Consider the following 23,695-nt stretch of genomic DNA (forward strand, 5'->3'; position numbering starts at 1 on the left):
TGCTTAAATCCTATTAGCTGTTCAAATCAGCCAATAGGATTTAAGCAGCTCTAATTCTATTGGATGATGAATCAGCCAATAAAACGAGAGATGCTTAAATCCTATTGGCTAATTTGAACAGCCAATAGGATTTAAGCAGCTCTCATTCTATTGGATGATGAATCAGCCAATATAATGAGAGCTGCTTAAATCCTATTGGCTGATTTGAACAGCCAATAGGATTTAAGCAGCTCTCATTTTATTGACAGATTCATCATCCAATACAATTAGAGCTGCTTAAATCCTATTTACTGATTTGAATTCGAATATTACATTTATAAAACACAATTGTAGACTAGAAACACTATTTCGAATGTCACATTCAAATCGAATATCACATTTGAATCGAATGCCACATTCAAATTCGAATATTACATTTATAAAACACAGTATTAGACTAGAAATACTATTTCGAATTCGAATGTCACATTCGAATCGAATATCACATTTAAAACACAATATTAGACTAGAAATACTATTTCAAATTCGAATGTGACATTCGAATTCGAATGTAGCATTCAGATTCGAATATTACATTTATTAAACACAGTTGTAGACTAGAAATACTATTTCAAATTTGAATGTGACATTCGAATTCGAATGTCACATTCGAATTCGAATATTACATTTCAAAATTGAATGAATACATAGCTAAACATTCTATTATTCGAACGGATATTTTCGAATTTTATTGAAAAATTCGAAAACGAAAATTCGAAAATAGAATGTTAGAAAGTTATATAAACATTCGAAATTCGATTTGAACAAACGAATGTATCAAAATTCTTTTAAATTTCGAATTTTTAGAAACATTTGCCCATATCTACATCATACTTGTCAGGCAACAGTATCCGGGGTATACTTCCAGAAAATGGCGGGGAAGTTGCAGCACTAGCAGTGTTGTGTAACAACAGGAGCAGCGTTTTTCTCTGCAACCAGTGAGGAGAGCATAGTGGTTATAGCGTCTAGCTTAGAATCCATATTCGGCAAGTGTATGGCGTGGGTTCCCATGGTCTGTCCCCTAAGAGAGACTGCTCTTGCTACCTCATTTGTGTCCATGGCATAAGTATAATGTAATGCTCATGGGATATTTCCCTATCAAACTTGGCCAGTAGTCTTCTTATCCCGGCGTCAAGTGGAAGGATAAGGAAATATCCCAGAACAAAGTAAGTTTAAGAAGTGAGGTAAGCAGTACTCACGGTAGACAGGGCAGTCCTTCACGGTAACAAGAGTAAGGCAGAGAATGGTTAAAGACAGGCAGAGTTTGGCAACAGAGAGGCAATCCAGCAGATTAGCAGTTCAGGGGAAAACCAGTAGAATGGTCAGACAGGCAGAGGTAAGTAATTAGGCAATCCAGCAATCCAAGGGTTAAACAGGCAGAGTGGTAAGACAGGCAGAGTTCAGCAATGATAAGGCAATCCAGAAATTCAAGGGTTAAACAGGCAGAGTGGTCAGACAGGCAGAGTTCAGCAATAATAAAGCAATCCAGCAATTCAAGGGTTAAACAGGCAGAGTGGTCAGACAGGTAGAGTTCAGCAATGATAAGGCAATCCAGCAATTCAAGGGTTAAACAGGCAGAGTGGTCAGACAGGTAGAGTTCAGTAACGATAAGGCAATCCAGCAATTCAAGTAATAAAGCACCTAGGAGCACACACAGTAACACCTATACTTGGGCAATGAATGCAGGAAACAGAGTTGCTTACATAGGGGTGGATTCGCACCAGGGAGGACACCCAGCTGCAATCAGGACCGGCATTAAAGTAACTTGATAACTTGACGTGTGGTGATGACGTCATTGCTGCTCGCCAGAAGCAACTGCCACATCCAAGGCAATGGCCGCCACATCCATGGCAACGGCCATGACAACAGAGGGAAGCGGCAGCTGGAACCAGGGCGGCAAGACAATTATGAGTGTAACTGTACTTTTAAATGTATTTTTGATGTGTTCTGTGAGACTTTTTTGTCTCGCATAACAGTTAACAAGATCTTTGAAGTCGTGCTAACCTGACAATCGTTACATTCAATTGCGCTCGAGCCAACGTATTCACTCTCAACTTGTAATACACACAATAAATCCCTTTTTGTTTGTGAGAAACTGTTAGCGCACCACTCGTAATCTAGCCCTAAAGAAGAGGAAAACCTCTGACTCTCTGGATGACCAGAAGGATCCTCAGATGGTGTGTAAAGAGAGGTAGCATTTACAGACAACCAGGACATTATTTAATTATGTTGAGGTGCTTTTATTTTTTGTTACCCATCTGTAATGTGTACTGTATTTTTAATGTTTAAGGGCTGTTAAGAATTTATATAACACATGGTAAAATTATTAGTTGATTAGGAATGTATTGCCCCCTGCTAGATGGCTATTTATTTAAAAGACATGGGGTAGATTTATGAAGCAGCGTATGCTGCTGTTTCAATGTGAGCCTTCAAAAGCTCCCCGAGCGACCAATTGGCCACAAAATATGCAGGGGGCAGCATTGCACAAACATTTCACCAGTGCAATGATAAATGCCCACAGCATATGCTATCTGCCTTTATCGATGTCGGGCAGACATTATCGGCTACAGAGGATCATGTCCGCCTGACATTTGATAAATCTACCCCCTAGAGTTCAATATCATTTTGATTAGCATGTTAGAAATAAGTAATGTAGTTGCTTACTTAAGGGGGTAATAGACACTCTGTGGCCTATTTATCAAAGGTCTTGCGGACCTGATCCGACAGTGCGGATCAGGTCCGCAAGACCTCGCTGAATGCGTAGAGCAATACGCTCTCCGCATTTAACATTGCACCAGCAGCTCACAAGAGCTGCTGATGCAACGCCGCCCCCTGCTGACTCGCGGCCAATTGGCCGCCAGCAGGGAGGTGTCAATCAACCTGATTGTACTCGATCGGGTTGATTTCCGGCGATTTCTGTCCGCCTCATCAGAGCAGGCGGAGAGGGTTATGGAGCAGCGGTCTTTAGACCGCTGCTTCATAACTGATGTTTCTGGCGAGTCTAAAGACTCGCCAGAAACACGGGCCCACAAACTCAGTTCGGAGCTTGATAAATCGGCCCCACTCTCTGGAAAACAGCACGTCTCTGAATCACCAGATGAAAAAAAATATATATTACTTACTTTTTCCACATCCCCCAGTCCCTCTGTGTCTAAAAGCACAAGGGTATGCCCAGGCTTAGAAGGATGATCAACGCACCACATCCAGATCCCTTTTGTCTTAGACTGGATGGTAGACCCCAATGCAAATCCTAAAACAAGGATCACTTTTTAAAAAAAAGTAAGTACAAGAGGCACCAAAACAAATAAAAAATTAAAATACAAATACAAAATTAAAATATGAAAACTAACAGAAAAAAAAAATACTTCTATTATCGTAAGCATTATTATTACTAGAAAGCTTGAATTTGAATAGCTGCCCTTATTTCTTATGCAATCAACATCATTTTGAATAATGCAGAATACGTTTGCTTGAAATGTGACAGGAAATTAAATCCTACAGGCTTTTAGTCAACTTTGCAAAAATCCTGTAAAAAAAATCATTGCTGCAATTTTATTTTCCACAGTCCAAGGTTCCAACCCTTTAAAGAATTATCCTTTTTTTAAAAAAATATAAAAATATTCTGTCACATCTGATACTGTAATGTTCAAACTTTCAAATAAATAGGCACATCTCATGCAGGGTGAAAGACCTTTGCTTCAGATTATCAGATTAACTTCCCTTGAGCATATATTTTTGTTTATCAATCATAATATTTAAATAAACTATGGAAACTCAATTTAAAAAAAAATAACATTTTTCATTACATTTGTTTTAGTAATTTAGCTTCCATAAAAAGCTATCACTGTTTCAGGACCCGATGATCAAAAGCCAGCTGGCATGGAGAGAAATCTCTCAAAATATTTGGTATTTTTTTACTTTAGTCTCTATGGGCTCTATTTATGAAGCTGCAATAGCTAGTTAAATGTGACCTAAAGTGTAGCAGTTTTTAATCACATCAGATCGGGATGACTGACCATCCCCGCTCACGAATGGCTGAGTGCAAGCAGGGGGAGGCATTGAACAAGCATGCTGCCCACTTGCCGAGAGTCTGGGTGGGCGAGGTTCATGGTACCAAACCTTGTACACCTGCCAGTTAATAAATGTAACAATAAATGGTAATGCAGACGTCTCTACATCACATCATGGGCCCTGCATAGAGAGATACACAGCTCTCAAGATAAAATTTGCTTTTATAAAATTATTTGAGGGTCCTTGCAGTACTGATGAGAATCCTTAGATAATTTCATCATAGCAGACAGCTTTAGAGCATCTGTCCCTCAGTAACATTTTTAGCTGCACATGGACACAAAGAGCATATTATGCACATGCACTCAACCCCCATGCCTTCTGAGAGAGCAACTTGTGGCTTGTGTCACTTTAGCAACGAGTCATCACTAGTGTGATAAAAGCCACTAAAGAGTCCCTGAGCAGAACAGTATTTAAATTTGGATGCACAGGGCATATTTTCACACTGTAGTGCGCATTCTAATGTTGACTATTGTCCATTTAAAGCTCAATTTTTTTGTCCAAGTTTAAAAATGTGTTATTATGCTCTGGAAACTTTTAAATTAAAGTCTGCACATAACTTTATTTAATCCAAATTCCAATTTTGTAGAAGAGCTGTTACTCCTATCCATTATTTAAAAAAATAAAAAATAAACTTTAAATGGGGCAAACTTTTTTTTTTTTTTTAAATCTAGCACTTATTACTCACACACAAAATCAACACCTTATTATATTTGTTGCCAACACTACACTAGACCAACAGCACTCAACTTGAAGGTAGTAATGATTACTTTACATTCTAATGTTGTTTACATAGAAAAAATGATTCTTTTCATTTATATATATATATATATATATATATATATATATATATATATATATATATATATATATATATATATATATATATATATATATATATATATATATATATATATATATATATATATATATATATATATACATATATATATATATATATATATATATATATTTATATACACACACACAACACATAGAAAACCTGGCACTCACCAGCAGATTCACATTAATGTTTAAAAGCAAAACTCGGGGAAGTCAGTTACATTTGGTGCCAAAGGATCAAGCCCAGAACCACATCAAGATCTCCCCCTTCCTGTGACCCTAGAGCAGCCCTGGGTGACACAGGTTTTTGTAATCTCCCCTATGTAAATACAAAACACAGAAATGAACCGCACTCACAGACTGGACTGGGTGCACATCCTAAGCCACTGTTAACTCCACAGCCCTGAACACTGACAGACAGCTGCACAGTTCCCAGCAACCCAGGCAGTTAACCCCTGAGCAGCCTGGGTGACAGGCCCACAGGGAAGCATTACAAAAAATATAAACACAACACACAGAAAACCTGGCACTCGCCAGCAGATACTCAGTTATGTTTAAAAGAAAAACTAGGAGACATCAGTTACATTTGGCACCAAAGGATCAAGCCCAGGACCACACCAAAAGCCTGTGTCACCCTGGGAGGTTCCCAGTGGGTTTTTTGAAAGTATGCATTGTGTGGGGGCTGGTTTAAGGGTTCCAGGATGGTCCCAGGAAGGGGGAGACCTTGACTTGGTCCTAGGCTTGTTCCTTTGGCGCCAAATGTAACTGACTTCCCTCAGCTTTTCTTTTAAACATAACTGTGAATCTGCTGGCGAGTGCCAGGTTTTCTGTGTGTTGTGTAATGCTTGTGTTTCTGTGTGTGTTTGTAATGCTTCCCTGTGGGCCTGTCACCCAGGCTGCTCAAGGGTTAACTGCCAGGGTTGCTGGGAACTGTGCAGCTGTCTGTAAGTGTTCAGGGCTGTGGAGCTTACAGTGGCTTATGATGTGTTCCCAGTCCAGTCTGTGAGTGCAGTCCATTCCTGTGTTTTATATATATGTATATATATATATACTTGTAATATCCTGCACTAGCTAGCATGGTTGCAATATTACTTACCCTGTCCCACACTAACATTAGTGCACCACTTGTAATCTATCCCTGTGTGTCTTCCTCCACACACTGACTGAAACTGCACAATATTAAAAACAGACTGCACATTTACAGATGCTTCTCCTCTACTCATTGACCAATACAGCTCAGTTTTCAAAACAGACAACACATGTTTAACTGTGTAGTATCAGTCAGTGTGTGGTAGAGAAGTATCTGTCTGCTTAGTTTGTAGTTCTATTTAGAAAGAGAGGATTCTTCTCTGCTCTCCTAATAGGGCCTCCTTAGCCCTTTTATCCAAGGAAGCTATTTATAAACACAGGCAGTGCTGTGTGAAGACATCTGGAATTTGACAGGCTTTAGGCTGACTGCATTGAGAGATAAGTTTTCTGTTTGGAGAGAATGACCTTCTGAGTCGTCTATTAACCGGCCCCCATAAGCACGTAATAATTAACTTAACATTTAACAAAGTAAGACAGACACATAATCGTGGTATAAAATTCTGGCCATAGCCTGTTTATTAACTTAACATAAACTTAAATAACATCATAAATAACAAAGTGCAATAATACACAAACCCACCTATTGCGTGTACCCCTCATTACTATTATTGCGCTAGCATCACGTTACATAACTTTTAACCAACCCAAGGTTAATACTTTATCCAAGACCAGGCCGTCTTTTTGCTCCACTGGACTTAGCAAGGCACTAAGTCCGTTCCATCCAACCTATAACCAGCTCCAAGGGACCCCGTGCCCAAGAAGCAAATTACCTAGCTCTCCCACCCCTTGGGGAGGCTAACAACCAGCCGTTTTTCTGCCTTGGTCTGAAAATTGATGATGCTAGCACACCGCCCCCCAAAAGCAGTGACCTTTCTACAAAACAAGAAAGAAAAAGAAAAAAGGGGAGGGAGGGAAAAAATCTTCAAGAGCTCCTTCCGTGACCAGGTAAGAAACTTTACTGGCCTCACCACGCCCTTCACATCCAACTACTTCCTCTTTTCTCCTCCTACAACACTGGGGCCTCCTCCTCCCATCCGGTCAAAGGGCCCCTCCCACTATGTTCCCCCGTTTACGGGGCCCACTATGACCTTCTGAGTCGTCTATTAACCGGCCCTCATAAGCACGTAATAATTAACTTAACATTTAACAAAGTAAGACAGACACATAATCGTGGTATAAAATTCTGGCCATAGCCTGTTTATTAACTTAACATAAACTTAAATAACATCATAAATAACAAAGTGCAATAATACACAAACCCACCTATTGCGTGTACCCCTCATTACTATTATTGCGCTAGCATCACGTTACATAACTTTTAACCAACCCAAGGTTAATACTTTATCCAAGACCAGGCCGTCTTTTTGCTCCACTGGACTTAGCAAGGCACTAAGTCCGTTCCATCCAACCTATAACCAGCTCCAAGGGACCCCGTGCCCAAGAAGCAAATTACCTAGCTCTCCCACCCCTTAGGGAGGCTAACAACCAGCCGTTTTTCTGCCTTGGTCTGAAAATTGATGATGCTAGCACACCGCCAAAAACTGGGAAGTCACCACTTCCCCAGTTCCGCCACCCCTCACATCATCAATTGAAGTTTTTCTTGAATGGCCAGAATAAAAAATCCCGTCAACCAAATTTGTTTAAGTGAACGCCATCCTGTAAATAAAACTCACCCTTCCCCACGTCCTCTAAGTACTCATGATGGACCACTGCCCCATTAATTCTCTTCATAAATGCCGAGACCAACTTGTCCATTTTACGCCTGCTGTTCTCCAACCGACTCTGATCCCAGGCCGCCCGCCAATGTAATCATGGCACCATTGTGGACCACACAATCAGCAATCCAGGAAATAACTCCCGTAAACGCGACAAATCCCTCTTAATCCTTCTAACCAGTTCTTTTTTGTGGCAGGAAAACTAGATCGTTGCCCTCAGCGTGAATCACCAAAATGTTGGGACGGGAAAATTGTCTGGAATAACCCACAACGGAAAACACAACCGTATATAAATTCACTTGGACTTAAATAAGTCAGTTATTTCTTTAAAACCTCCAGCTCCAAGGAACCCCATGTCCAAGGAGCTACTTAACCTGCTCTCCCACCCCGTGGGGAGGTTAACCCATTCACTTATGGCCATAGTCGAATTGCAAACGTGAGGGAACTAGCACCCGCTAAAGACTGGATTGACTGCCAGGCAGACCAGCCAGCCACCCCTCACACCAAGGAAACCCAATTCTCTTGTGGCCCCAAGAGAAAACCGGAAACCTAAAAGATTAAGGTGTACTCCAACCTGCAAACAAAATTCATCAGTACCCGCATCCTCCAAATCACTGATGCACAACTACCCATTTTACTCCATGCTTGTTCACCTTCCTCCTCCTTGTAAGTCTATAATGGAGCCATACCGCCCTCCAACCAATCTCGTAACATGGCAGACAATACGACAGTTAAACCCTGGGCAAGCCCACAAAAAACCTCTCTGAGCCTCCTTAATCTTACTCACCAGGCTTCTCTGAGGCAAACAACCTAAATCATTACCTCTACCTGAACCACTAGTACCCCATAGACTGGAACAGTTCAGCATAATCCACCACCAGCGGCAACACGCGCACCCATCTGGGGCCCCGTACACCAAACCCTCCAATAGCCTCTTATTATCAAAAAACCCTGGTTGGAGGCCCTCCTTCAGAAACGCAGCTGCACGCCGGGCCCAATAATTGAACAAATTGGCCCACTACCCACAGGTGTACCAGACCTACCACCGTATGAACGGAACAACCATAAACAAATTAAACACCCAAATATAAGACACCCCCAACAAAGAAGACACCAAAACCAATACAGCAGCTTCAGTGGCTGCACAAATCCTCGAGGCAAATGAACACTTGCGAGACCGTGGCAACCACATCCCCATAACCCAGCCCCCCATGGGGCTAAATATTATGGCTGACCACCCCACAGGAGTACCATCCTCCACAACCTTTGAAGCAAAAACAAAACCACAAACACATGCATTGCGCCAACTCTAAAGTTCCGAACTGAAAACAATCCTTCCGTTTCGCTCAAACTTTCTCATAGGCCGACCACGTTTCTGCGCTATGTAAGACCTCATCAAGTGGGCTGGTCATCCATACCAAGGTACCCATTCACCCTGGGAATGTTCTCCCCACTCTGTTTGCCCAGGAGCAATGCCATCGAAAAACACGCAAGGCATTGGCCAGTGATTTATGAACCCCAGGAATGTGTTTAGCTTCCACCAACGCATGGAAACACAGGCATTGCAACCCGAATGCCCTCAAAACATTCAATGACCGTGGGATTAGGGGCGAGGGGCAGATAATATGTCAACTGCTGATACCACCCCCTTGTTGTCAGTGTGGACAGCACTGACCCGTTTTTTAAAAGAATCTGCCCATCCAAACGTGGCCCCCAGCACTGTAATAACTCAAGAAAACCAAATCATTACCAATCCTACCTTCTTTCATTTTGCTGGTCATTCAGGTGCACACTCAAAACCGCACCCACGCCTACCCTTCAGCCACTCAGCCCCACCCCTCCCAAGAAAACTGGGCATCTGAGTTATTGCAGACCCGTTAGAATAAGGATTAAAAAACCCAAACTAAGTCACCGTTTGACATCCTTTTAAAGACTGATAAAATGATGAGGCTGTTTAAACTCGGCTTCAACTAGACATACCGGCTTATCAAATGCTAGGTACCCCCACAATCATCAGCCATTCTATAAAATTACCCCTGATGCGTAAGCAGGCAAGGGTATTGGCAGGCCAGGCAAACAGAAAGCCGCACATTATTAAAATATTCAATTTGCTCCATTAGGGCTTATTTGCGTACATGGACCAGCTGATTCCATGTATTAAAGCCATAACCTAACAAAATGGGTTGCTTGTAGGTATAATCAGATCTCATTACTTTATTACATTGTGTACATATACCTGCTACTTTAACTTATATATCTGTCCATAAACTAATCACCAATACTTGTGAAGAACAATGTGACACTAACATTTATTACCTCATCTCTTCTATACCCCACTGGGAGTGTAATGTCCACTACCAGCTATTGTTATCACAGCTTGGACTTGATGCCAAAACTTTAAGGCCGGGTTGGGGTACCACAGGGGAAATACCCATTTACCTCTGCCAATATAAGGGTAATGAAAATACTTGTAAAATTCAATACATTCCATTAGGCAGAGTGGATCATTAGGAAGAAATTATAGGTGGAAAAAACACATTGAGTAAACTGTCCCTTCCAGATAAAAAAGTATGGGAAATACCACCAATAGGATCGGACCCAGACCTGGCAATCTCCTAACCAGAGAGAATACAATTAAATTATTGATCCCAAAACCGTAAAATCATAGCGGTTGCAATGCAAGATCTGAGTTCCCATACAACCGTATATCATGACATAAATCATTCAGAGAAATAAAAGTAGACATCCTTAGAGAAGGATGTTTCCAACAAGAAATAATGGTAATGACCACATATACAATGTGTCTATTAAATACTATAAATTATAGGAATATATGTATGACATCACATACGCAGATAATATATATCCTCCATAGGCAACAAAACATGTAAAAGACTTAACTGGACAGACTACACCTTGATTTTCGTTATTTAAAAACAAAAACAACTAGATAATCCCTTACTAGTTCCCCAGATTTGCATAACCAACACAGTTATATTAAGATGTGTTCTTAGTGATTACCTTGAATCAAAGCCACTGCAGACTGCTCCCTTATCACAGTGCTTTGACAGACATGCAGTTTAGCCAATCCGTGCAGACTCCTAAATAATTCCATGGGAGTGAGCACAATGTTATTTATATGACCACATGAACTAGCACTGTCTAGCTGTGACAATGTCAAAATGCTCTGAGCTAACAGGCGGTTACCAACAGTTCAGAAATCAGTTTGATCCTCCCCAGGTTTAGCTTTCAAAAATACCAACAAGAGAACAAGCACATTTCTTGATAAATTAATTAAAAAGTTGTTCAAAATTAATTGCTGCAAAATACAGTTAACCAAACAAAAGGAGCCTAGGAAATAAGAGCAACCATCCGTCATTGCTTTGAGAGACATGCAAATTAGCCAATCATTGAAGACTCCTAAACAACTCCCCTGGAGTGAGCACAATGTAATACCTATGACACACACGAACAAGTACTGTCTAACTGAACATTTTTTTACAATGCTCCAAGCTAAGAGGCGGTTACCAACAGTTCAGAATTCAGTTTGAGCCTAGTTAAGCTTAGTTTTCCAAAAAACACCACCAAGGGGATAAAGCAAAAAGAATGATAAAAGTCAATTAGAAAGTTGATTTTATTTTTCTTCCCCCTCTGAATCATGAAAGTTTCACTTAGACTGGACTGCACCTTAAGAAAATTAGGTGCCAAATACAGTTAACTGCCACTAGATGGCAGACAAAACAAAGGGATCCTAGGAAATAAGAGCAAAACCAATCAAAGCTCTTAAGGCAGAGCAAGGAGTGTAAACCATCCCCCCATGATAATGAATACTAACAAACAAATACATGATAAGTGAGTGGCGGGAAAGTTAACCCAGCGTTCGCTGTACAACAATAGGGTCTCCCTTTAGCGACAACTACAACATATAAACGTGTACTCTATTAATGTGCAGGTGTAAGATTCCCTTTATAAATAGTAAAATATTACAGAACTAAGCCCCAGTGTAAAGAACATCCCCCCACTATACATACCTACCTACACAATTATAGGAGCAGTTTTAAACACAAAAAGTACAAACTAAAAGTCAGTACACCACATGGAAATGTAATTGACATGTACCCAAAGCGCTGGAAACAAAAAACCCGAAATTCAGGACATACCAGGAACTCTACAGACAAAGATTATAACATAATTCGCAATTGCTAAACGGAACTGCATGACATAAAGAAGGAGCGGGTGCCAACCCCATATTAGCAAAAGCGCTGCAGCTCCAGATAGGCATATGGCCAGCGTATTAATAATATATCCAAACTTTGTGTGCTCGGCTACCCGCTTCCATCGTTCATAGGACTAAGCACAAAGGAACCCCACTGCCAATCACACCCGCGGTCTTTTTCCCCTGACTGCCTCTACCACGTGGGAACCCAGTAGAACTACAAAGTACAAAAACAACCGCTTACCGCTCTCAGGCTGCAACCCAACAGATGTGTGGGAAAAGAAAAGCACGAACTCTGAAGAGCCATAACGGCAAAATTAAAACATATAAAATAACCCTTTGGTCTAGCAGGCCATAAAAGGCTGAATGTACAATAACCTCTCTGCCTGTGAGGTATATTTGTTATATAGAGAGGGGTAAAACAAACAAATTCCTTTACCGCTCCCAGCCTGCAACTCCAACAGATGCGTGGGAAAGAAAGAACGGTCTCTCTAAAGTGGCAAAGGCTTGCGCTGCAGACCCTCAGACCCGGACCCCTACCCAGATCCCAAAAAGCCATATATCTTAATGAAGGAGCTCTCCCCATCCACTATTGCCGTTAGCATACTCGACTTGCAAGCAGCACTTGTAGCGCTATCAAAGTCTTCAAAATTGATCCCCTTGCCTGTAAAGCAATAAACAGACTGAATTAACCTTACACTACACTCTTATGCAGGAGAGGGAAAATCTTTCCCTGCATACACAGCCACAAAAAATCCATAAATCAATAGTTATAAGTTACCCTGCTCAAATATCTTAAAGGAGGGGGATAAAACCCCTAATGTGCATTCACCTTCACAACTAGAAGGAACACACAATTACCTTAGGGGCTCCAGCTGCAGGGCAGGTACAAGCAAACAGAAAAAACTTCTTTCTGCTTTAAAAAATCTTCAAGAGCTCCTTCCGTGACCAGGTAAGAAACTTTACTGGCCTCACCACGCCCTTCACATCCAACTACTTCCTCTTTTCTCCTCCTACAACACTGGGGCCTCCTCCTCCCATCCGGTCAAAGGGCCCCTCCCACTATGTTCCCCCGTTTACGGGGCCCACTAGTTTGTGAGCCTGTAAGTTTTGTACTTTAAACCTAATGAAAAAATGAATAAACTCACAATTTTTAAACATTGTTTGTGTACAGTCTATAGTTTATTTAGTAGTATAATGCAACAACAGTCTGCATTATATTAGAGTTTAAAATTGCTAAAAATTTTGTTAAAAAACAAAATTATTGCTTGTTTTTTTTTTTATAAGGTGGTGAGAGTCTGCAAGCCATTACTCCTGAAAACCAATACCCAAGCTGTAAAGTTCACACGCAATTGGGCGGGACAAATTTTTTTAAGACAGGCACCTAATTTCCAGACACTGCTGCCTGAAGGACTTTCCTACCAATCACATCAAAGTAGTAGAATTAAAAGAACGTATGTTGGTGCCTTGCAAATGTATTCAATATTATCCTCATTCTTGAAAATCCAAGGAGAGGAAACTGATCTAGAAAAAGGGGCAATAATGCATTTTGGAAAAAACTGTCCCATCTCCAAGTAAACCTTGGTAATCAGGATATCAAGCCAAAAAACTAAAGAAACTGATGTGGCCCTCTGACTTTTACATGGACCAAGGGCAAATAAATGAAAGGGTTATTTAAAAAAAAACTTTGTAATTTGCTCTTATGCTCTTACAAAATCTTAATTAAGAGACCATCTCTCCTGATTAAAGATATCTGAAAAATACCTTTAGGTAAAAAAACAAATCCAAGTCTTCCAGCAGAAGATATTTCAAAAAGCAACAAAAACTTCCAAGACAGAAGCTAAATGTCTAAAGAATGCAGGTTCAAAAAGAGAAACCTGTAAAGCTTGTAAAAAAACAAATTAATTTTCCAAAGAGGAGAAATTGGTTTAGACACTGTTTATATTTTGACATAGGGGGATATTTATCAAAGCGTCAACTGATAATACGCTGGAATCCCGCGTCGTATTTGACACGAGATTGATCCGCCGTAGTTAACAAAAACCTCAAATTTTGAAATATGTGATGAAATATACGGTCCTGACATCTCAATCTGACGCAGATCGATGCGTGCTTCATTACAGATGTTTCAAATTCACATTCGACTCTATTTGAACCTTTTCCCAATTTATCAAACATATAACAGGTATGCTCGCGTCTATTCCGACCCAGCGTACCTAGTTTTCAAACCGCCACCCTTGAGGCCGCGGATGAAATAGAAATCAATGGGAGTCTGAAAACACAGAAAGCTTATGTTCGATGCTGCAAGAGAATGAAGCATATTACATAATAAAAGTAAATTAGAAACTTTATTAAAATGTATATTCTTTCTAACTCAAACAATATTATTGCTCCACATGTGGTGCACTAATATATTAAAGGAGATAGTTATCAAGCCATCAACCGCAAATACGCTGGAATTCTGCAGCGTAATTGTGGCGAGCTTGATTCAACCTAGTTATCAAAGCCTACAGACCGGCAAAAGTTGAAATCTGTGACATAACATACGATCCGCCGGTCTTCGAATACACATTCGACACCATTCAACACTTTTTCAATGTTATCAAATACATAGTTAACCGGTATGCTCGCGGATATTGCGGCCCAGCATACCTGGTTTTCAATCCGCCACCCAGGAGGCCGCTGATGGCATAGGAATCAATGGGAGTCTGAAAGCAGCGAAAGCTTATGTTCGATGCTGCCAGATTTCCCATTGATTTCTATGGTAGAAAAGCAGTTACATTTACACCTAACACCCTAACATAAGCACCGAGTCTAAACATCCCTAATCTGCCGCTCCGACATCGCTGCCACCTACATAATGTTATTAACCCCTATTCCGCCGCTCCCGGACCACGCCGCAACCTAAATAAAGTTATTAACTCCTATCCCGCCGCTCGCCTACCGCCGCAACTAAATAAAAGTATTAACCCCTAAACCCCTGGCCTCTCACATCACTACCACTAACTAAACCTATTAACCACTAAACCACCAGCCCCCCACATCGCCATAAACTAAATTAAGCTATTAACCCCTTAACCTAACAACCCGTTAACTTTACATTAAAATGACAACATCCCTATCTTATAATAAATTTAAACTTACCTGTAGAATTAAAAGAAACTAATTCTAAACTATGAATTAACCTACCCTAACTATTATACTAAAATTACATTAAACTACCAATTAAATTAACTATATTACATATTTAAAAACCTAACCCTACTCAAATTATTTAAATCTACAATTAAAAATTACTTAGTTACGGCGTGGCCAACCTGCAGCCATGACGGTCTGGAAATTTTAAAGCTCCGTAAGAGGGCATCTTAATCCAATATTTATCTTGGGAATTACTCATAACCCACTCCAAGCAATAATATCTATGGCTTTCTGAAGCTTTTCACTGCAGGAATATACTTCTTTTTTGCCGTACAACAGCTTCAATGGGGGATTTTCAGCTGATGGACACTGAATAGAGGCCTACCACGTGAATACCCGCATTTTTCCTGCTCTCACATTCTGGGAGAGATTAGACCTGAGGCTTTACTCAGCTATATAGCCTTTCTACTTTCAGCCTCTTCTATGTCCCTCTTACCTAGCCGCACTCTGGACACAGGAGGCTATGGTGGAAGATCTGATTGCAGCAGTGGCGCTTCTAGAAGATCTGGGGCGGCTGATGGATTTGAGATTTGGACAGCTTGCCGCCAGTGTCCGCTTGCCAAACGTGGATGAGGGTGATCTCAGCTTCCAAGCCACACACGCAGAGACTCTTGTAGAGAGGTCATGAGAAGTACCATCTCCCGCGGCACAACCGCATACTGAAGGACACCTCGCTACGACACAGAGAGTAACGCTGTACGCCTCCAGCTCCTCCATGATCCTTACTTCTGAGGATGCAGCTGATCTCCTGGAGCAGGGTAAATGGACTTCTCGTAAGCAGATGGAGGCTGACTCAGACATGTCTCCCACGCTCCCAACATTGAGAACTTATAGGAGCTTACAGATTCCTGTTTCACCTCTTGCCCAAGCTTGTGTATCAGAAACATCCTCAGGAATTCTCTTAAGAGTATCTCTAGCCCGGGTGAGTTATTCCCTTGAGGGAGCCAACAACCTGTACCTCAGTGTACCGCAGTGGACCTACAGAGTGCCAGGGGCATAGTGGAAGCTGCGATACCACAATACACCCTTGATAAGTGTGGAATTGGTTAATATGGGACCTTCTAAGTATGCCATAGACAGTTCTTATACCAGATCCAATTACATGCACCTGTATTTACCAGACTTTTCCTTGGCCCTTGACAGGGCGCACAGAGAAGAGGGACATACCGTAAGACAACGAACTAGGTTGATACTTTGAACCTCCAAAATCCCTTGTGACTGTTACAACCAGTTTTTTCTGTTCATCTCTTTTTAGAATGTTTTCACAATCCCTATTGTTAATAGTTTAGCAAATTTTTCACACACAGGTTCTACAAAACTGTATACATTATAAGTATATATTGGTTCATGTTCATGGGCAATAGAGAAATGCAAGTTCACTTTTACGCTCAGCTAACAATTCTTTATGTTTGTTCTTTCATGTTTCTGTCTATACATGAATCATATATAACGCAAGCACATCTAACTATATCTTACTAATTTACATAGTGGAATGGCCTCTTGATCACTAAGGCAGATTCTGTTAAAGTCCACTTTGATTGGTTGAAAACAGCTAATAAGGTTTGATAAATGTCTCTACTATGTCTGTCACACTAGGAGGTACCTCACAGTAACCCATTATAGCCTCTTCTACAATGCATGATTGACAATACATGGTAGAGATGTTGTAGCCACTTCTCATGTTTAAGTCTTGCGAGGTGTCCTCATACTATGCAGTATTATTTCATGCGCTTATAGTTTAAGATAAGAGATTTTATTTTGCTAACTGGGTGAACTATATTGGTCATACACACTGTGCACATTTAGTTATTTCTAGCCAATCCATACAGTGGGAAAAAAAAACCTAAAAATAAACCTTTACCCACTAAGTTAGACCTTACCACAGTCAAATTTGACCTGATGAAAATGTTTAAAGTATCGTGACTGTTTTAACCGTATAGGTCATATAGGGGGCTAACGTATAATAGTCCATTATAAATTCCTTTTAAATGTCCAGTTACCAATTCGCAATAGGGCTACTCATATATATTGATCTGCCTACTTTCTCCCAGTCCTATTTCATTTTGTCCTCATGTTAAAAGACCAGTCAACACAGTAGATTTGCATAATCAACAACTGTAAGATAACAAGACAATGCAATAGCACTTAGTCTGAACTTCAAATGAGTAGTAGATTTTTTTCTGACAATTTTAAAAGTTATGTATCTTTCCACTCCCCCTGTACCATGTGACAGCCATTAGCCATTCACAAATGCATACACACTTATTCTTGCACATGCTCAGTAGGAGCTGGTGACTCAAAATGTTTAAATATAAAAAGACTGTTCACATTTAGTTAATAGCAGTAAATTGGAAAGTTGTTTAAAATTGCATGCTCTATCTGAATAATGAAAGTTTAATTTTGATTGAGTGTTCCTTTAATGTTAATATAATACCTTATCTACTACAATTATATGAATATATGGGCTCTGGCTAATGCACGTAGGATTATCTATCTCCTACTAATCCATAGAATAGTATAACCTCTAGCTCACTGACATAGCTCTTGTTATAGTCAAATTTACTAGGCTGAAAACAGTATGAAAACAGCTAATAGGGTCTTATAACTATCCTTAATCTATTTATATTGTATGGTAAGCTAGCTCACAATGGCTTAGAGTAACCTCCTTTTAAGGTTTAACTGACAGCACACTGTGAAGGCTCTGGAGCTACTCTTTACGTATTTGACTCAAAGGGTAATGGCCCACCATAGTACTCTAGACACTATCCTGAATACCCAAATAAGTAGCTAGCTTCCTTATCACTTGTTGTCTAATCTCCATCTATTGAGCTTTATATATCTCATTTTAGCCCACACACTCTAGGTTAAACAAAAGACCTAAGAATGATTTACTGATTTTTTCCCAGTTTTATATTGTACTCTACTTATAGACATACCTTGCCTACAATAGTTATATGCATTTAGTCTACAGTTATATCCCTCTTATTAGGAGCTCAATACTATCTGCCTATCTACTTATTATTTATATCACCAAATAGAACGCCCGCCCTCCCACTCCCCAACTTAAAGCAGCTCTGGACTGCTGATCTTCCCTAACTTTATACCTAATACTTAACACTATATGATATTATATAATCCCCATAACGGATTGTATATTATAGAAAATGAGGTCTCATCTACACAGACTTAGCTCTATCAGAGGACATCCCCCAATGTATCTATATTAAAACCTACTCATGTAGCACACTCCACTACTTGGTATCACCATAGCACTACTTGTATTTTATATAGATTTAATACTCACTACTTATATGTGAATGGAAGTGCAACTCCCGTGGATGTTCTAACAACAATTGTTCTTTTGGAATGTTAAAGTCTCACAATTTCTTGTATCTTTTGAAAACCTCAATAAAAAATGTTAAAAAAAAAAAAAATTACTTAATTACAAAAAAATAAAAACTAACGCCTAGATTTAGAGTTTGGCGTTAGCCGTCAAAAGCAGCTTTAAGGGCTCCTAACGCTGCTTTTTACCGCCCGCTGGTATTTAGAGTCAGGCAGGAAAGGGTCTAATGCTCACTTCCAAGCTTTTCCATACTGCAGATCCCCTTACGCCAATCGCGTATCCTATCTTTTCAATGGGATCTTCCTAACGCCGGTATTTAGAGTCTTGGCTGAAGTGAGCGGTAGACCCTCTACCGACAAGACTCCATCCGCAGGAAAAAGTCAGTAGTTAAGAGCTTTATGGGCTAACGCCGGTTTATAAAGCTCTTAACTACTGTGCTCTAAAGTACACTAACACCCATAAACTACCTATGTACCCCTAAACCGAGGGCCCCCAACATCGCCGCCACTATAATAAACATTTTTAACCCCTAATCTGCCGACCGCACACCGCCGCCACCTACATTATACCTATGAACCCTAATATGCTGCCCCTAACATCGCAGACACCTACATAATATTTATTAACCCCTAATCTGCCCCCCCAACATCGCCGCTACCTTACCTACACTTATTAACCCCTAATCTGCCGACCAGACCTCGCCGCCACTCTAATAAATGTATTAACCCCTAAACCGCCGCACTCCTGCCTCGCAAACCCTATAATAAATAGTATTAACCCCTAATCTGTCCTCACTAACATCGCCGCCACCTAACTTCAAGTATTAACCCCTAATCTGCCGACCGGACATCGCCGCTACTCTAATAAATGTATTAACCCCTAAAGCTAAGTCTAACCCTTACCCTAACACCCCCCTAAGTTAAATATAATTTTATTCTAACGAAATAAATTAAATATTATTAACTAAAGTATTCCTATTTAAAACTAAATACTTACCTGTAAAATAAACCCTAATATAGCTACAATATAACGAATAATTATATTGTAGCTATTTTAGGATTTATATTTATTTTACAGGCAACTTTGTATTTATTTTAACTAGGTACAATAGCTATTAAATAGTTATTTACTATTTAATAGCTACCTAGTTAAAATAATTACAAAATTACCTGTAAAATAAATCCTAACCTAAGTTACAATTAAACCTAACACTACACTATCAATAAATTAATTAAATAAATTAACTACAATTACATACAATTAAATAAACTAAAATAAATTACAAAAAACCAAACACTAAATTACAAAAAATAAAAAAAGATTACAAGAATTTTAAGCTAATTACACCTACCCTAAGCCCCCTAAAAAAATAACAAAGCCCCCCAAAATAAAAAAAATTCCCTACCCTAATCTAAATTAAAAAAGTTAACAGCTCTATTACCTTACCAGCCCTTAAAAGGGCTTTTTGCGGGGCATGCCCCAAAGAAATCAGCTCTTTTGCCTGTAAAAAAAAACACAATACCACCCCCCAACATTACAACCCACCACCCACATACCCCTACTCTAACCCAAACCCCCCTTAAATAAACCTAACACTACCCCCCTGAAGATCTCCCTACCTTGAGTCGTCATCATCCAGCCGGGCACCGATGGACCAAAAGAATACATCCGGAGCGACAGAAGTCTTCATCCTATCCTGGCAGAAGAGAACATACGGACCGGCAGACATCTTCATCCAAGCAGCATCTTCTATCTTCATCCATCCGACGAGGAGTGGCTCCATCTTCAAGACCTCCGTCGCGGAACATCCTTCTTCAACGACGACTACCCGACAAATGAAGGTTCCTTTAAGTGATGTCATCCAAGATGGCATCCCCTGAATTCCAATTGGCTGATAGGATTCTATCAGCCAATCGGAATTAAGGTAGTAAAAATCTGATTGGCTGATTGAATCAGCCAATCAGATTCAAGTTCAATCGGATTGGCTGATCCAATCAGCCAATCAGATTGAGCTCGCATTCTATTGGCTGATCGGAACAGCTAATAGAATGTGAGCTCAATCTGATTGGCTGATTGGATCAGTCAATCGGATTGAACTTGAATCTGATTGGCAGATTCAATCAGCCAATCGGATTTTTCCAACCTTAATTCCGATTGGCTGATAGAATCCTATCAGCCAATCGGAATTTGAGAGACTCCATCTTGGATGACATCACTTAAAGGAACCTTCATTCGTCGTCTAGTCGTCGTGCAGGAAGGATGTTCCGTGCCCACCCAAAAAAAACTTAAATAAACTAACCCCCGACGATCGACTTACAGTTCTTGAAGTTCTGCTTGAATAATCCATCCAGCTGGCAAGAAGTCTTCATCCAAGCGGCCTCTTTGATCTTCATCCAGCCCGCAAAGTCTTCATCCATGCGACCTCTTCTATCTTCATCCATCCAGCGAGGAGCGGGTCCATCCTGAAGACATCCGGCGCAGAGTGGATCCATCCTGAAAACATCCGACGAGGAGCTCCTCTTCAATACGGTCTCTGCCGTAAACTGGATCTTGAATGCAAGTGACATCATCATCCAAGAAGTGACATCATCCAAGATGGCATCCCTTACATTCCTATTGGCTGAAAGGTTCCAATCAGCCAATAGGATTAGAGCCGCTAAAATCCTATTGGTTGTTCCAATCGCCAATAGGATTTAAGCAGCTCTCATCCTATAGGCTGTTCCAATCAGCCAATAGAATTGAGCTCTCATATATGCATAATCACATGATTTATGACATCAGCCAATCTGATTCAAATATACATTTTAAACTATCACTAATGAAATTGCCCGATACTTGTGTCATTGATCACTCATCAGAACATGTAAGTGCCATTTGTTACATTTAGTATTATACTTTGAAAGTATGTATATGTGAAATTAGTATTAAAGATAAACATTGATGCTGACATTAGGCTACACACTGTGTAATATTTTAGACAAGGATTTTAAAATTTGATTGATGTTTAATTCAATATAATCTTAAGCAAATAGCTAATAGAGATAGCCCACCTAACATTAAACAATTAAACTGTCATGAATCAGATACAGCAGATATTAAAATCACCTCTTTACTGTCATGCTATTTTCAGTGAATTTCTTCTCTTGAATTTCTTTTTCAGTAAGAAATGTCATCTTATATGCCAGCCCATTTTGTAACACCTGTGTAGGGGTGGTTTTTAAAACTAGATTGCAATCAGGAGGGGTTACAAAGGTACAGAGAGAAAACAGACCCAGTTCTTAAAATATCCATTGATTGAAAAATGTTTGACTTTATATGGAATAAGCGCCATGCGCAGATAAATAGGAAGGACATGTATCAGAAGATAGATAATGGGGGGCTTGGAGTCCCTGACCTAGTTTCATATTGGAAGGCCATGCATTTACAGAGAATAGCTGACTGGTACATTAGTGTCAACTTTAAAATTTGGGTGCGCCTAGAACATGACATAGCAAGATGCTCACACTTAGGTACAAGGTGCTGGACACCGTCATTTATAAGATCATCACAGGCTCACCTTACACATACAGTACAGGAAACCATATCGATATGAGATAGAATTCTCATGGAATTTCCTAACATTTCCTCTATATACTCCCCTCTTACTTCTTTTATCTCCAACAAAGAATTTACCCCGGGTCTCTTAGCTATGATAAAACATGACACACAGCCGGACAGGGTGTTGATGATATGTCACCTGGGGAATGAAACCCAATTACACTCTAGAGTTGACCTAATTGAAAAGGGTTTCAATTGTTTTAGAAACTGGTATTTTTACATGCAGTGCTACAATTATTTATCAGGCCACCCACACAAAAGTGATATGCTAAGACCCCTCACAGTCTTTGAGTCACTATGCCTTAAAACATCTCCTAAAAAACACGCATTATCTGCTATTAAAGCATTACTGAAACAGGCCATATACCTCCTTTCATTAATAAATGGGGGGAAGAATTAGGAATGCAGATCTCACACTTTGACGCTTCTAAAATATTCACAGCCATCAAGAAATCAGCCACATCTAGTAAATTCCTTGAATTAAACATGAAAATACTGCGCAGATGGTATCTTACCCCATCGCGCTGTAGGAGAATATTTAGTGATGTTTCTGAAATCTGTTGGAGATGTCAAAATTATACTGGCCATATGGCACATATTTGGTGGCTGTGCCCTAACATAACCCCAGTATGGGAAAATATCTCAAAAGAAACGTCAAGGTTATTAGTGTAAAGATCTCCTGTTATAGAATGCACAGAACTCATTAAGGCACCATTGTTCAACTTCAAGAACTTTTTATTAACTGAAGATAACACACCCATTTCACTGTTATACCTCATGCTTGTCCCTAGTGTTAGAATATATGAACTGCAGCAAATATAAACAGCAACAACTGGGACAAACCATTATGATATATTCATTACATCTCCCTTCTTAAAAATAAATAAAAAATAAAACAATATATATTGGATATAAAGGAATATAAATGTAAAAAAAACAAAAAAAACAAGCACAAAAACAAACAAACAAAGCACACAGTTATGTAGTGTCATAGTCTTCCCAATACTTTGGCTTGATTCTCCATCCATATCTTGAGAATCTACTGGGTGGTTCAACTTGTGCTGTTTCTGTTGTGCTAGGAAGAATCACATTGGAGCTGTGATCAGAGAGTTGTGCGGTTGGTGTTGTACTCAGTAATTGTCCCTCCTGTATGTCCACATGTGAAGCATCAGTTGAGCTTAAAGTCTCATTTATATCACTATGTGACATCCTTGGTGGTACATGAAGCACTGCATCTGGAATATTTGTAACTCCTGTATTTGTACCTCTGTTATGACGCAGATGTACTCTGTTGCGCCGGTAATCTTTGCCATTCTCGGTGCGGACAATGTATGAGCGTGGTGCACTTGTTACTTTGGTTACCACTGCAGGTTTCCACCTTCCTTCTAAATTTTGCATCCTTACCCTATCGCCAAGCTCACAAGGTTTTAGAAATTTAGACCCACGATCATAGTACTGTTTCTGCCTGTTTTTTAATGTTTCCACTCGCTGTTTAACTATTGCAGGATTCTGTACTTTGGAGGCAAGTTGTGTAGGTGTTGAAGGCAAAACTGATTTCAAACGTCTACTCATTAGTAATTGTGAAGG

General features: G+C 39.9%; 1 protein-coding gene across 5 annotated transcripts in view; it reads right to left on the reverse strand.

The window, feature by feature from the left end:
• Positions 1-23,695, reverse strand: part of LOC128638943 (guanylate-binding protein 1) — a 163,832-nt gene that overhangs the window by 105,654 nt on the left and 34,483 nt on the right. For 2 of the 5 annotated variants that reach the window (XM_053691072.1, XM_053691073.1), the window contains one exon: positions 3,162-3,289. In XM_053691072.1, the coding sequence (XP_053547047.1) occupies positions 3,162-3,289 (128 nt within the window). Of the gene's footprint in view, positions 1-3,161; positions 3,290-5,121; positions 5,257-6,046; positions 6,230-23,114; positions 23,575-23,695 lie in introns of those variants that run through there. The other 3 variants (XM_053691075.1, XM_053691074.1, XM_053691076.1) reach the window with 3 other exon arrangements.

The sequence above is a fragment of the Bombina bombina genome, chromosome 8, assembly GCF_027579735.1.
Source record: "Bombina bombina isolate aBomBom1 chromosome 8, aBomBom1.pri, whole genome shotgun sequence".
NCBI classification, from domain to species: Eukaryota; Metazoa; Chordata; class Amphibia; order Anura; family Bombinatoridae; genus Bombina; species Bombina bombina.